At 41.3% G+C, this 15,556-nt stretch overlaps 1 protein-coding gene across 2 annotated transcripts; it reads right to left on the bottom strand.

Moving 5' to 3' along the window:
* Positions 1 to 5,143: 5,143 nt before the first annotated feature.
* LOC127017999 (beta-microseminoprotein-like) lies at positions 5,144 to 10,828 on the bottom strand. 2 transcript variants are annotated; one of them, XM_050899336.1, is made up of 4 exons: positions 10,787 to 10,828; positions 7,660 to 7,759; positions 7,021 to 7,123; positions 5,144 to 5,515 (listed from the first exon to the last, which is right to left on the bottom strand). In XM_050899336.1, the coding sequence occupies exons 1-4, from the start codon at positions 10,787 to 10,789 to the stop codon at positions 5,386 to 5,388; spliced, it is 336 nt and encodes a 111-aa protein (XP_050755293.1). In that variant the 5' UTR covers positions 10,790 to 10,828; the 3' UTR covers positions 5,144 to 5,385. The 2 variants fall into 2 exon arrangements, with proteins under 2 accessions (XP_050755293.1, XP_050755292.1); XM_050899335.1 differs by lacking the exon at positions 10,787 to 10,828 and having other exon boundaries at positions 7,660 to 7,783.
* Positions 10,829 to 15,556: the final 4,728 nt, after the last annotated feature.

Raw genomic sequence — 15,556 nt, forward strand, 5'->3', positions numbered from 1 at the left:
AAGGAAGTTTTATCTTGGTAGGAACATTTTTGTTAACTCTGAGGTTCCTATACCCACAAATCTCAGAGCCTATGCCCTCAGATCTCTCCTGGCACAGGAATTAACAAAGAATTTTATTGATTTTACAGGCAAGGGGCACAGATGGTGTGACTGACTTGTCCCATGTAACGTGGCATAGCAGAAATTTGAATTGGGGTCTCGATTCAAGCTAGGAGGCCCAAACTGGAGACAACAATGTCATTTCTCCCCTGATTGGAACACCCCTGTCTCCTTCCATATGTAGCAGACTCCCCATCCCTGGGCCAAATTTCAGTTTTAATTCAATGCAATTTCAGTGGGATGAGAAACACTTAATTTTTTTCCCTGTTTAGTTCTGTGGATAAGCAAAGATCTCTCTTGCCAAGGCGCAAATGCATTTTTTTAAAACACATGGTAATTCCTCAGCTGGTCTGGAAAATCCTGTCAGGTCATGATCCCCAGATGAAGGATCAGTGCTAAGCAAGGGACATAGAGACTGACAAGAAGATCTTGGGTAGCACTGAGGAAGATAGCCACAGATACTATAGCAGCAAGGACAAAAGTCCAGAGGCAGTAAAACAAAATGGATAAGGAGTGACAGCTAGCCAAAAAGAGATCTCCAATTTACGGGAAATGCAATATTTCCTACACTTCTAACTTTCAACTCAAGCCACATAGTAACAAAAAGATCTTAGAAATCTTCAGTGAACCAGAAAATGACAGAAAAATTTATTCCAGAAATGAAAAAACACAGTGATTCCAAATACAGCTTGTTATCCCAACCCTGCAGCTGATTAGGCAAATGAAGATCGTAAGTCTATGAAAAAGTAAAGCCTTCTGATGGAGGCATGACTTAAGGAGTTAGCTATAGGAAGGGTTGCTGGTGGGAGTGTTGCTGTAGTTCTTGCCACCAGTGCCTCTGGCTTTGTGGAACTTACGTGGTGCAATAGTGGACCCTGCTCTGGCCGCACTGGCATTGGAAGCATGCCTTTGGTCCTCCAGGTGGTACCAAATTTGTGCAGTCTTCCATCTTTAACACAACCTGCACATGCATGCACAAAATGAAAGTAGACAACTTCAATTTTATACTGTCAGTTACATAGTTCAGCAACCTCTGGGCTTTTTTTTGGGAAAGCTCAGTTAATTCTGTGTATCCCCCACCTACACTGTATTTCAGCTCTATTTAGAGAGGATGAGCTTGTTTTCATTTTCTAAACTTGTTAGCCACTGATGCCATGAAGACAAAATGCAGTGGTTGGATATTATTGCTGCATGGACTCAGAACGGATGGGGGTGGGGAGGGCAGCCACAGAATGCTTCAGCCAAATCCATGGGATATCTTGGCTGTTGGATCTTTTCTTTTTCTTCTTCTCTGCTGTTTTCCACTGTAACGTATAAAATCCTGCTTCCTCCCATTTCTTGTCCTACATCCTTCCTGTCTGTTCCTGATGGGCAGCAACTGGAACAGAACAACATCAAGAGGGCTGTTGTGGCTCTTATTTCTGGCGGGTTTCACCAGAATTGCACCTGGGCTATTTAGTTCATAATAACAGTATGCATTGTGTAGTGGTGTCAAGAAGGAAGCCCAGGAAACACTGCTGTAAAAACCCCACAGTGTCTGGGACTACTTCTTGAAAGTATTTTAACAGTTACAGAGAGCATACATGTGCTAGGAGAATTGCTTTCCCCCTCTTTGAGAAAGCTAACAGGAATCACAGCACCTGAAAGGGTAGAACATTTAACAGGCTTCATGTAATTTTTTTTCACAAAATGACAGCTAGCATTTTATTTTTGTTATTCCTTCAAATGTGAAATAGGTTGCAGCTCAAATGCACGTATGGTATTGCCATGGCTCTCTGATCAAATACATGTCAACACATTGACTCTGGGTGCTATGAAATCTCAAGAATCTGAAATTTGGACTTATCATGATAACAATGTGTTGTTTCTAAGGAGCTCTTGTATGGCCTGTCTGGTGTTTCCTGCAGAGGTGAATATAAAAATGGCAAAAACCTATTCTTCAGTGTCTTACCAAGCAAATCAAACACAAAAATAGTTCAGGTTCAGAGAGGTTCTGTTAGGAGTTCTGAGGAAGTTACTGAAATTCAACTAGTAATCAACAAGCAGTTCCATTGCTGTGAAGGATGGAAAACTGAACTGGTACCTCTCTATGTTTATGCCCTACACATTTCCCTCATCTTTGGTGGTACACAAATAATGAAAAGGATTCAAAACAGAGGATGAATGATATATCATCCGGCTTTCCTGCAGCCGGATCATCTCATGAATGCAAAAAAAAAAAAAAAAAAAAATTTACCTGTGGCAATGCCATTAAGCATTTTCCCTCTCAGTAGATAGGCTTTCCGGTTAATAGCAAGAGAGATTCAAGATTCCTGAGCTTCATTGCTAAAATTGTTTTGTTTAGGGGAAAAAAAAATAGTTTCAGTAGTGCCAGCTACTCTGGCAATAGAAAACCCAGTACAATTGCATGCTGAAACTAAAAGATCTCTTTTTTTAAAACATCCGGAGGGAATTTCTGGGTCTCAGTAAAGCCAGACTATTCTCTGGAGCCTCTAGGTTTGTTCTCTTTACATTTCCTTGGCCTGGTAAACTCACCAGAATTAATTTTCTTGCTTCTCCGGTGTCAGCTCTTGTTTGTGCTGGGCTGTTCAGATTCTGCCTCAGGTGCATGTGGTGGAGGAGGTGCCCTTGCAGTGGAAGATGGGCTTCCTCACCCATGGTTAACTTCTGGAACGATGTGCTAATCATATCGGTCAAATGTGCTGGTTCTTCGCAGTCCCATAAGCTTAAAGAATATATTAAGCATGAGTTCCAAAGCCTGTGCTAGATTTCTTGTTTCAGTCGCTCATGCTTTTACTGGTGCTGTCAGCAAATCAGAGATCTTCTTGCACTGAGAAAGTCGTCTTCATCTGTAAGAAAATTGGCACCTAGATTCTACAGAAACTCTTGGGACTCTAGGAGGTAATAAGGCTCTGAATTATAAATAAATAAAGGTCCAAATAAGGTAATAAGTAGAATGAAATTCTATTTAATTTAAAAGTGAACTAAGTATCTGTAAATCACTTAAAATATGACGCCTTACTCAGGAACTACTAATATTAAGAACATGAATGTGACCTTATGATGTAATAAACTAATTTTCACAAGTTTTAGAAGAAAAATGTAGCCTTAATTTGTAAGACTCTGGTAGGGGAAATCTTGGAATACTGAAATAATTCCCGTATCACATGGCACAGTTCCTGACTACAACAAACTGGATGTCAATCTTGATGTGTGCATTTCTCAGTGGTTTGAATTAAAAAATAATCCATGAGGAACCTCCAAGTGACTTTTGTTAGCCATGAAAATGTTTATTTTTAAAACTAGGATTTAAAAAAAAAACCATGAAAAACAATTTTTCTCAAGAAACAGTTCTGTGAGCTATTTAGGTAGGAAGTCTTTGGATCTCCATGCTCAAATTATTACTTCCCCTAAGAAGCTGTAGCTGTTTGTTCTGTAAGTGAGAACATTCCTTCAGGCACCAGTTGAGGCTGTGTTCTGTGTAATTTTGACATGAGCTGGCAGAAAAGGGGAAAAGTCATTCAGGACAAGTTTCAAAACTGCTCCTCCTCTGCACGATATGAAAAATCTTTGGAGAAAACTTACCTTAGGACCTTAAGCAATGTGAGAACATTCATTTCCACATGCTGCTGTTTAGAGGAATGACATGATTAAATCAGTGAATGGAAGTCAGATTTTAAAAAGGTACATGCAAATGTTTATACTGGAAAAAGCTGAACTGACTCCAATTCTGGCCCCTCACATTTTTTCAGCCTTGCAGGAATCAACTGTACAGAAACACAGAGTTATTGACTGACATCCAGCCTGCAGTGCAGAGAACTTTAAAAGGCAAAGTATGTAATACTAGTGCTTGCAAAATGCTTGAATTTTTTTTCCCCAAAGGACATATCTTAAGTGAAACCATAAGAAAGTTTAAAACAATGTTCATAGGCAAATTACCAAAAACAAAGCTGGAGAAGACATACCACATTAAATCCTTCTGATTTTACTGATGGCTCGCAGAGCTTAAGATGGGTCCTCTTGAGAAGCAAGTACCCCTGCTGAATAAATATAGGCTGACAATTGATTTTGGGCCAAGTGAGGATCCCTGCCCTAAGAATGCTGTGCTGTGTGTAACCTCATACTTTTACAAGACAACAGACTTGTGATTATGGAGCATCATGAAACAGTCCACTTGTCCTGGAAGATGTGTTTCTTTTCAAACCATACAACAGTTAACTGCAGACTGTTATGTTTTTTTAATACTCAATTCTGGAGCAAAGAGGCCATGTAGAAGCAGCATTCTATAGGATATTGTTGCCTGGTCTCCTATATGTGCACAGATTTAAGATATTACCAATTGCCAGGTGGGAGATTCGATTTTGAAACCCATCATTGGCTGGGCTTCTCTCCCAAGGGAATGTGGTGAATTTTTGTACTGAGGAAGCAGAAGGCATCTGCCTTTTATTAGTACCTCAAGCTCTGCTGCCATGAGGAAGCAAGTCTTCAGGGGCTGATCTAGATTTCTCTTTCAGTTTGGGCATGAACCACTAACGCAGCACAGTGTGTGCAGACTTTCAGGAGCGGGGCTTGGAGGAGGACACCTGGCAGCAGGTCAGAGTGGGCAATGGGAGGAACAGTCACTGCTAGTGGGTGATGACATTGCTGAAAAGAAGGGGGGGGGGGGAGAGGGGAAGGAGAAAAAGGATGATGATCTTCCGTCCTCGCTGTTTTTTCAGAGGTCACAGATGTTAGCAGCACGGGTCTTACCAAAACTCCTGCAGGAGTTCAAGTGTGCCCTGCGCGCCCGGAGTAGGAGCCATTGTACAGCATGTCCCAAATAGTGCATCCCTTCCAAGTGATAACGGATTTTGACACCTGGTAAGCTAAAATGTCAGCTCTGACCCTTGGCTAGAACAGAACCCGCAAAGCATGAGAGCGGCTTGTACCAGGGTACTGGTGCATGGCATGTTGGAGTAGTGAGGTAAATGCATTCCTTTCTCAAAGAAGGTGACATTGCCCCGTGTTATTACATAAAAAGAACCATCATTATGAAGTATTTCTGGATGTTTCATCTGGATTTATTGTATTCAAAAAAGCTCAGTGATACCAGTGCAAGTAATGAGACATTGTATCTGATTATGCATCTTGTATACTGAATTAGAACAATTAGGAGATTAGAAGTGAGCTGCTGAAGTACTCTCTCTTACAAGATGTCCCATGTCTTCGAGCTTCTCTCTGATGGCAAAGCATCTGTAGGAAGGGGAGGAATTCCACAGTGCAGAGAGGTTTGGAGCAGGTGGGTTGTTAGCCCACACGAGAATAGACAAAACACTCCTTTGAGGGGTCACTCTTCTGCACCACGTCATAGTCACAGCTTTTCTTGTTGAAAACGACTTTACAGTTCTCTTTGTCATACGTAATAGGAGTTTGAAAGCTGTCATTGGCAAAGAGAAACCAAATGTTAGATTGAGAGCAATAAAAGATTCAATAGTTCAGTGGTTCAGTGATTATAGCTTGAACTAACGCTGAGTGAGATATCTCTGAAACTGTGGCTAAGAACAGCCTAGCTAGCTTGAGTGCTACACAGCTACAGCTTCCAGGGCCTCAAATGCTGCCTTGCTGCACTGTGCTGTGTAGATGTACCAGTATGCTCAGCACTAGCGTAGGGATTTCTAGCACAGCACTCTACAGTGTGACGTAAGCATGGTCTCGGCATGTTTTATCTCTTTTCCATTAATTTTTCATTATTGCCAGTTTGCTTAGAATGTAGTAGCTTTTTCCTGATTGAGTGTCACCTGAGCAAAGGCAATGATCATAATCAAGCCATTGTGGCCCTTTGAGAAGGCAGGATAAGAGGAAAGGAGGATGTTGGAGATAGATACTTAGGAGCACAGCCTTGTCACTCTAGGGTCAGCATATTCACTGGAGAAAAGCACCTCTGGAAAGGGACTCAGATCATCATAAGCCCTTTAGAGGAGTGTCGTGGTTTAACCCCAGCCAGCAGCTAAGCGCCACGCAGCCAGTCCCTCACTCCCCCCTGCTCCCAGTGGGATTGGGAGGACAACTGGGAAAAAAGGTAAAACTCGTGGGTTGAGATAAGAACGGTTTAATAACTAAAGTAAAATATAATACGAACAATAATAATAATGAAATATAATAATAATTGTAATGAAAAGGACTATAACAAAAAAAAAAAAAGAAGAGGGGAAAGAAAGAAGAAAAAAAAGAAAAAACCAGTGATGCACAATGCAATTGCCCACCACCCACTGACTGATGCCCGAGCAGTGATCCGCCCCTCCTGGCCAACTCCCCCCCATTTATATACTGAGCATGATGTTCTATGGTATGGAATATCCCTTTGGCTAGTTCAGGTCAGCTGCCCCGGCTCTGCTCCCTCCCAGCTTCTTGCACACCTGCTTGCTGGCAGAGCATGGGAAACTGAAAAGTCCTTGGCTTAAGATAAGCCCTACTTAGCAACAACTAAAACATCAGAGTGTTATCAATGTTATTCTCACACTAAGTCCAAAACACAGCACTGTACCAGCTATTAAGAAGAAAATTAACTCTATCCCAGCTGAAACTAGGACAATGAGCTTCACTTAAGTCCCTTGTAGAATGAATTCCGTCCTACCCCCACCTTCCCTGCTACGGAACGACTTAAATGCAGTTAAGAGGGGTTCACAAGTTCCTCAAAATTAAAGGCAAGCACCAACTGGATGTGTCTGGAACGGCCTGTGTCCACTCCCAGTCAGCAGAAAGTGAGCTAAAGTATAGACAGCCAAGGATCCAAATGATCAAGAACTGTATGTGGCTTGCCCTAGCTCTGTGACATGGGTGAGGAAGGGCTCTCTTGTGCCCTTAGAAACGCATTTATCCCCAGCAAATGGAAAGCTATGGTCTTCCTATGGGCAATGATGCTACCAAGAAGTTCAAACTTACAGGGAGCAGCAACGCATTGCATCTCGGCTGCAGCTGCATCTGAAGCAATTTTCTGTCCTCGCTATCTCTCCAAAGGGGTACAGTTTTCCATCCAGGATACAGCCTGTATAAGACAGCAGCAAAACAAAACATGTTATTTAAGCCTCCACATAAAGGCTGAAAAGTTTAAAAATTATTTCAAGTTTTCTGAAAATGTTTTTCTTGGTAATAGTAAAGTAGAAGTCATTTTGTTCTCCAGGTTATTACCTGGACTATTTTGAGAGCCTGCACTTGTTTCTTCATCACTTGTTAGAGACAGATTCAGTGTGACAGATCTGGGATGAAAGAGAGCAACTAAACAACCAGGTCTGCCACCTGGCACCAGACTTTATTCAGAACTACTGTCAACTCCTTCATCAGCTCCATGTGCTGGAATAGCAATAGCAACCTACCACCAATAGCGATAATATTGCTGCAACCATACCCAGTCCAGGGGAGGACTTAGTTTTTCCCTACTTTTGGCAACTTGGTGCTGGAACCCCCTATTCGTGTCTTTCTGACATCTCCCCCCTTCCTTGTATTTTGAACCCTTCCTGGCAGCTCCACATAGAGCCGAGCTACCACAGAACAATCAAGTGAAAGGACCTTCCCTGTTCTTACCGTTGTCGGCCTCCCCTGGCTTGTTCATTTTAGAAAAGCAGTATGCATCACCAAGTGTCACCATGACGGCCATTGCAACAAGGAAAGCCAGAAAGCTCTTCTGTAAAAGAGACACAGAGCCCATGGCATGAATTTAATTCCGCTTTGATTATCTTTGTTTTCAAAAGCTAAGTCACTGAACCTGAAGCAAAAATTAGAAATAACCTTATATGTATAAGAAAATGTTGGAAAAGGGCACTCCAGATATTTCACTGCATTGATGACTTTTTCCTTTAGGTGGGAAGAGACAAAATGATATGACATAAATGTGTCAGCAGCATCACTCCCTGCCAAAGTCCAATCTCTAGAAATCACAAAAAGCTTCAATAGTATTATACACTTGAAAGCCCTGTCAAACTCTTATTAGTGCTTTATTTATTGCCTGTGAGTCAGATTTAGCTATTTCTCCCGCAAATCACTGTCTGTATAGCATCCCATTGCTTCACTTTTGGGTACAGCAATTTCTCCAAATTTGGCAGTGGAGTGGAGATCTCAGACCTAATTATATTCCAGTCAGTTTTTTGAAATAGGTGGCTGGGTAGAGAAGACACAAATTAGAGTCTTAGGGCAAAATTCCAGTGCTGTACATTCTGCTTAGCAGCGTGTGAGCCATCTTGTCAAATTGTGCACACACAGGTCTGGACATGTCACAGTACACCCTTCGTTTTGCCTGGTGGTGGCAACAGCTAAACATCTGTAAGAGCTCTTCAGAGATGTCCGCTGGAACCTGCTGAACAACCAGGACTTTTTTGAAAAAGCCTGCATAACTTTGTAATGGCAGTTATAGTGCGGTAAAGGGATTGGAGAAGCATGAGAGAACACAGGGTTATTTTGATGGGTTGCTCAAGCTGGATAACTTAAGGCAAAAGTTTAGGAATGGCCAGAGACTGAGAAGCAATGGAGGAAGTAATTTAAATTTTTTTGATAGCACTTGCAGATTAATATGAAAGGATTGTAAAATGAGTAGATCTTTCCAAGTTACTGTTCTGAACTCCAGAGGCTGTTGCTACTTGAAACTGGGGTTTAAAATAGCAGTGAGAGCCTTTGTTTTTAGGCAGCTCTGCTGTCTACCTTGGGTTACTTGAATCATGAATGTCAAAAGACACTGAACAGTCCTGAAACTTAGGCAGATGGTGAGCCAAGGGGAATCTCCTCTGTCTGCTGTGGAAAAAACTTGCTATTTTAATCCTTGATGTGCTGCTTTCTTACAGGGCTGAGGGACATTTATGGTGTAGTGAAAGGGAAGAGGAGGGTCTATGGAGTGGTCTGGGAAGGGTGTAATGCTTAATTTCCATAGTTCTTCTGTGACTTGGAGTTCCTGAGGCTTTGGGGTAGAATAGAGCCAGTTGCCATGCTGAGCACCATTGCCAGAACGAGAGAAGTTAAGAAGAAAGACTGGAACTCTTAAACTGTGCTATTCTGTAGTGCCTGGCCAAAGGAAAATTGTCTAAGCAACTCCTGTTTCGTGAAGTTGTAGGATGTAACATTGCAGCTGGTCTCTGCTGAGGCTCCACGTGCATTTGGCATGGATCTGTGGGGCTATCTGTGCTGTGCAGCTATCCGGGGCTTTGTGAGCTCAGGGAATCATGGCTTTCCACACAGGATCTCAACATGCTTGGGATACTGCTGGCTGTATATTAGTCATCCATCTTGAGTTTGGTGGGGGCTTTCCTCCAAACTGATCCAGGTGTTTGCAACAGCACAGTCCAGTTCTACCAGAGGTCTTACTGCTGTCACTCATGTCTTTATAGAAAAGACTAAAATCCTTCTTTTGCTGTGCTGGGCTGTCCTCTGTGAATGTTTTATCCTTTGTTTGCTCCAACATTTGTCCTTATCTTGCTATTCCTAGAAATGCCAGTCAGATGAACTTGGGCATGCTCCTCTGTCTAAAGACCAAAGTTCTGGACCTTCCACTGAATCTAAACAGAAACAAAGAGGAAGTCTGTGGTGTCTAATCACTGTCTGAACTGGCTTTATGCTGGAACAAGTAAAGGATACGTCAGCTAAGCAACAGACAGTTAGCAGTAAAAGGCCCACATGTAAGTAGGCTGAGCACAGAGAGTATCAAACAGGTAAGAAAGCACTGGCAGAAATGGTATCCATTATTAGAAATGGCAGAGATTATTACCGTTACACTGATGCCAAGGGCTCTTAGTTAAACATCAGAGTTATGTTGTTCTGGGCAGTCTGTGAGCAAGGCCCTTCAAGGAATGTTTTGGGGGTTTTTTTTGCTTGTTTTCTTTCTTAAAAAGGGGATGCCACCAGCCATCTTGCAGAACAGAATCTTCCAAACTGGATTTAACGGCCTTTGAAAGTGGGTGAATTAATGCGGAATGAGATACCAGATCATTTTGTTCAACTAAGTCTTGTCTGAGTATAGGCAAGCCCTCAGGAAAGCTTAGGCAGAGAAAGAAGTATATGATAGTTTCTCCCTTTATTTATGAATCTACATATGTTACAGAAACTACTGCCTCTCCTGTAAAACTTATGCCATTCCTGAGATTCTCATCAAATGTAGTAATTGATGTCTGTACCTTTGGGGATGACGTGAGCATAAATTAGAGGAAAACTAGGCCATAGGGCTTTGTCTATCTATTTAGGGTTACCTAACTGCTGATTCAGTTTCTGCAAACACATTTGGAGGCTTGAAGAGCTGAAACAGGACACAACTTGATAGATCAAGAGAGAAATGCAGACAAAATACACTGTGTATTACACTTTTCATTGTAAAGGGACTATATTTTAAACTGTATTTCACATCTATATGTTTTAAAAGCATGGTTCTGAATGTTTACAAAATTCTGAATATTTTCACAAACATTTCTGAGAAAAGGATAACAGCAAGTGGAAGACCAAGAGATATATGTGTACAGTTTCTTGCAAAGAATTACAAAACAACAAAATTCCCAGTAATCTTCACAAAGGTGTCTTATTTTCTTTGCATCTTGCAGTTTTTTAATAGAATATATCCACAATTAAAAATGTGTAACTAGGTGATTCTCTTAAAAAGTCTTCTTTTGCAGTTCTAAAGCAAACAGCTATCTATATCCTCATTTAAAAAAAAAGTAAATCTAAACCTTAGACTTACCATTGTGGAATGCTTGGCTTCCAAAGAGCTCCAAGTCTCCAGCAGAACTCTGCAAATGCTTTCTGTGGAATCTGAGAGCAAATAATTTATGGTGCCTTTATGTTGAGCAATTCAAGTCTAGGAAAAAGCTTACTCAACTCAAATGCAGTTATGTTGAAATTTCTGAAGAAATCACTGAAATTTCACCAGCTGGCAATGAAAAAATATTTGTTTCTGTAGAGCACTGACCTGGTTAAAATGTTGAACCCAGAACTTTGTATTCCTTGGAAGCATTATGATTAGAAGAAATGCCTTGCTGATGAAATACAAGTATTGATAGCTAAGCTGTAGGCAGTATTGTACCGTTAGGTGATTTTTAGCTGTGGCAGGATTGCATGCTGACCTTTCCTGCTCTCAGTGGGCTGGAATATGCTTAGAGTAGGGAACTAGGTATTAATAGCTTAGGGAGCTTTTGCCAGATCTTTGCATACTCATGTTTAATGCTGTGGTGTGCACTGTAAGGTAACAGAAGGTACTTGGCCATTACCGGTATTAAAACCTCTTAACATTCAGATCTTAGTCAAAGCTGGATCACATTACAACATTTCTCCTTCTCCTCAACTAAAATAAGGATTCCCTCTCAAATCAAAAGCCTGCTGTTGCTCCTGTGAGACTGGTCAGGCTTTGACCTGAATAACTGTGATAAAGTATATGATCACTTTTGTATGTGCAAAACACTTTCACAAGCAGTGATAAATTTCAGAGTGTTAATCAAATACTCTGCTTTCTTTTGCTCCTGCAACCTCTTTTTAGAATGAAGTAATAGACTGTGGCCCTGCCTATGTTTCAAAAAGAAATACTTTGTTACAGATGCTGGCAAGCAATTTGAAACTCGTTCCTGTAGGAGATTTATCACCAGCTACAGGAAATTTGGCATATGATTTTAAGATTACATTTAGAAACTTTGGACAAATAAAACCAATAAAATTTGGCTGTACTACAAGCTAAATCATTTTGGGCTTGGTTTTTTTTAGAGTAAATTAAACACAAAGTTGTAAATACTTTGGAATGGTGGCAAGAAACGTTGTCTTTCATTTCCTCCTTTGCACTATGTATTTCTGAGTACTACTAATAATTGATTCAGGGTTTGGATGTATTCAATCCAAAGAATTCAGCAGGAGCAAAAAAAATTCAAGTACATTGCATGACATAATTCCATGACCTTCTTGGAGGAAATGCTGAAGTTGAAGTCTGTGCAGGTTTGATAATCCTTTAGTAAGAAATACATAATTCATTAAAAGTTACTAAGCATTCAATTTTACAGACTATACACCTGAATTTTTTGTTGTTGTTGTTCTGATATAATCACTACATGTTTTAAAACTTTCATTTCATGAAAATCATGTTTATGTCATTGAGAAAATTCAATAAATTTCCTTTCTCATCCTTTGCTTCTGGCATACTAGATAATAGTACTTTATCATCAAAATTTTCCTCTTGTCTGTGCTTACGGAGTGTCAAGTCAGCTTATAACTTCTCTCAGGTGAGTACAGTGTCTTTGGTCATCAGTTGTGTAGCACAGAGTTCCTTTCATTCTTTTAACCCATTCCTGAACAGTCTCCAATCTGACAGTATCTCATCTCAAATCTGAGTATAGAACAAGGTATAAAAGCTTGTAAGTGTTGTGGAAATGACCCCAGATACTATGAAGGACATAATGCCTTTCCTGCATATGCATCCAGGGATCACATCTGCTGTCTTAAGCACCATATTGTTCTAGATACAAAATATTTGCTTTCCATCCCTGTGACGGATGCACTTGACCCCCTTAACCAAACCAGCAGCAGTTTGGTACAGGCTCCAAAGGAGGTAAAGGCCTGAGCCATAGCCCGCCAAGAACTCCTCTAGGAAACCCACAAAGGAACAGAGCGACACGGTGAAAGTTGTGGGTACAAGAAGTCTCGTGCATGCCTCTCCCACTGTATGCAATTAGACTATGAGCCAATCACTTTATCCCATAGCTATGACAGCCTAAGTGAGCCTTCTTTGAGCTCTCCCTGCTAGGCAGCGTGGCTGCATGGCAGTGATCTCCAGCAACGAGATCTTTTACCAATGACAGGTTGTTGGATGAGCCCAATTTGAGTTCTCCCTGGATGGCAACTGGACTGCGTGCCAGGCAACTCTCCCCTTGAGAAGGGATGCCTCTCAATGTTAAGAGATACTAGCCATTTAGCTTAAATAAGTAAGTTTTAAATAGAACGAATCACTTAAAGTTATAACGTTGTGTGATTTAGTATGCTGTTTGCTTAGCTTTACTTAGCACGTTTAGCTAGATTTGCTGGAATCTTAGGCCACAAGCTGCAAACTTTCACTTAGATTACTGAACATGTACCTACTTAGTAAAAACAGGGGCCTCTAGAGCCAGTGTAAATCAGAAGATAAGGAGACTTCAAGGCTACAGCCATCAACAGCACCTGCAACTCGACAAGATAACGAACAGCCTGTCTGGAGACAGTGAAGGAATCCAATAAGGAGTCAGAAGGTGTCAGGCCAGAATCACTGTTGGACCAAAGGGCGTGTGGAAGATGCACGAAGAGAGTGTGAAGAACGCATGAGGGGTGGGTGAATAGTCTGTAAGGGTATAATTGCCCAGGGATTTCTTTGTTGGGGTTCTTCTGTGGTTCCATCCTTCCTTTTTCCTTCCTTCTTTCCTCTCCTTCTCCTCCCCTCCCCCCTCCCCTTTGGGGGCACCCAGCTCAAGCTGACCCTGCTGCTGTACAGCTCTATTAAATTATTTATTTTTATAGGACTCAATGCCTGAGAGTCTGTTTTGGGAAACTGAGGGCTCAAACTTCGGCGCGAACTAACACCAGATGCCTGGACAGATTGGTAAGTGATTAATAGCATGCTAAACTTTGAAATCCTAACTAAGTGATATAAAGGATTGACTGTGCATACATAATTCCCTTAGCCATAAACCATTGACCAAGTCTGGGACTAAGATCGGATCCAGCCACACCTAGACTCCTCTCTGGGAAGGAGCTTAGAAACCAAGGGGGCCCATTCTGAACCTCGTGACTCAACAGGAGGTTTTCCTTACCCTTTGAATCTCTTAGATATAAACCGTCGACCAGGTCTGAGACTAAGTTTGGATCTAGCCGCGCTTAAGCTCCATTAGGAGTTTAGAAAGCAAGGGGGTCCATTCTGAACCTCGTGACTCAACGGTAGGGTCTCCCTTACCTTTTTGCATCTCTGATCTCTGTGCAAATCATTCTAACTTGATTCTAACTTGATTTTCCTTTGTATATTTCTCCCATGTAGTAAGTAATAGAGTGAACCTTGCCATCAAACTCTGTTAAGTCACACTTTTACAAATTCTTTAAGGATCCTAAATCACTCATCTGCAACAATCCCTAAATTCTTCTCAGGGGCACTGTTGTTAATATAGATTTTATGTTTTACAGAGTGTTAAAAAATTCCTATTCCTACAAAATAAAAAAAAAAATCTCTAAAGCATGAATTAAGTAAGCACAGTTTATTTCACCATCAAGACAACCAGACTTAGTCATTATTTGTCACATATTTGTTTGCAAACTCTATCAGCAACGATTTTATATTTTCTCCCAGATCACTTGATATAAGGGTTTCATACAAGTGTAGAGAAACTATAGACGATGTGCACCAACCTATGGCTTGCGCCAGTTTTACAGCATTCCCTTCCCTTCACCTACCATGTCCAGGCTTTGCTATTCCCAGGTCACCCTGGGCTTGACAGGAAGTTTTATGCCAGTCCTTTTGTGGTTTTTGATAGAGAGCTCAAAGCAAGACTGTTTTTGCTTTGAAAGCACTTGTTAGGCATAACACCTTATTCTTCTGCCAATGAGTTCTTGATAAAGATGCTGGAGCCCTGCCAGCTGCGCTGCTGATTGTCTGCTGGTAGGCTGACACTCCTCTGAGTGCCTTTGAACCTCCTGCTTCAGGATATGCAGATCTTGCTTTAAAAGAATTTAGTCTCTTCCTAAAGTCTTAGATCTGGCTACATCTCCAGTGAGTTGCTTTTTTAATACTTTTTTTCAAGAATGATTGCTTCCATAGCACTGCACTTATTTGCTTTTCAGCAGTTGTCATACAGCATAAGGAGAGAAAAAACTGCCTGACAAGCCCTCCTGTGAAAAGTGTATCATCCTTGTGATCAGCTCAGCCATTTCTGATCATTTTCAATATTCCTATGAAGTTGATAGCTGGGTTATGAAAACACACAACGTTGAAGGTCTGCCTTTTCTGAATGCAAGACTACTAAAAAGCAGGTAACATTTTTAAGGCTTTGTTCGTAGGACAGCTGCTAAGGATCTCATACTTAGACCTTTCCTAGTTTCCCAGTTGAATGCTGCTAAACTTGTCTGGTCTCCTTCAGCTTCTCAGGAAGAGTTTTCTCTGAAGTGTTGACACCTGGAGAACTCTCTGAAAAGGTTATCCTGTCCAGCTATTATGATATTATTTTTGTAGTGGTTAGAAGTACTTTTCTAGGACCTTCTAAAAGGCAGGTTGATTTGGGATGATGGAAAGGAAGGTGATACAATTTACCCTTGTCATGTCCCCACAATCCTGCTTGATGACATGACATTACCCCCATGGAATTGGGGGTATTTGTGGATGAAAAACTGAATATGAGCCGGCAATGTGCACTAGCAGCCCAGAAAGCCAATTGCATCCTGGGCTGCATCAAAAAAAGCGTGGCCAGCAGGTCGAGGGAGGTGATTCTCCTCTTCTGCTCCGCTCTTGTGAGACCCC

This window comes from Gymnogyps californianus, chromosome 6, assembly GCF_018139145.2.
Source record: "Gymnogyps californianus isolate 813 chromosome 6, ASM1813914v2, whole genome shotgun sequence".
In the NCBI taxonomy this organism is placed as follows: Eukaryota; Metazoa; Chordata; class Aves; order Accipitriformes; family Cathartidae; genus Gymnogyps; species Gymnogyps californianus.

Excerpts from the sequence above, each read along its gene's own strand:
- LOC127017999 (XM_050899335.1), bottom strand. The coding sequence starts at position 7,783 with ATGGGCTCTGTGTCTCTTTTACAGAAGAGCTTTCTGGCTTTCCTTGTT. Across the intron at positions 7,124-7,659 it reads GCCAGGGGAGGCCGACAACG|GCTGTATCCTGGATGGAAAA; the intron begins GTAAGAACAGGG and ends TGTCTTATACAG. Across the intron at positions 5,516-7,020 it reads GCAATGCGTTGCTGCTCCCT|CTTTCAAACTCCTATTACGT; the intron begins GTAAGTTTGAAC and ends TGCCAATGACAG.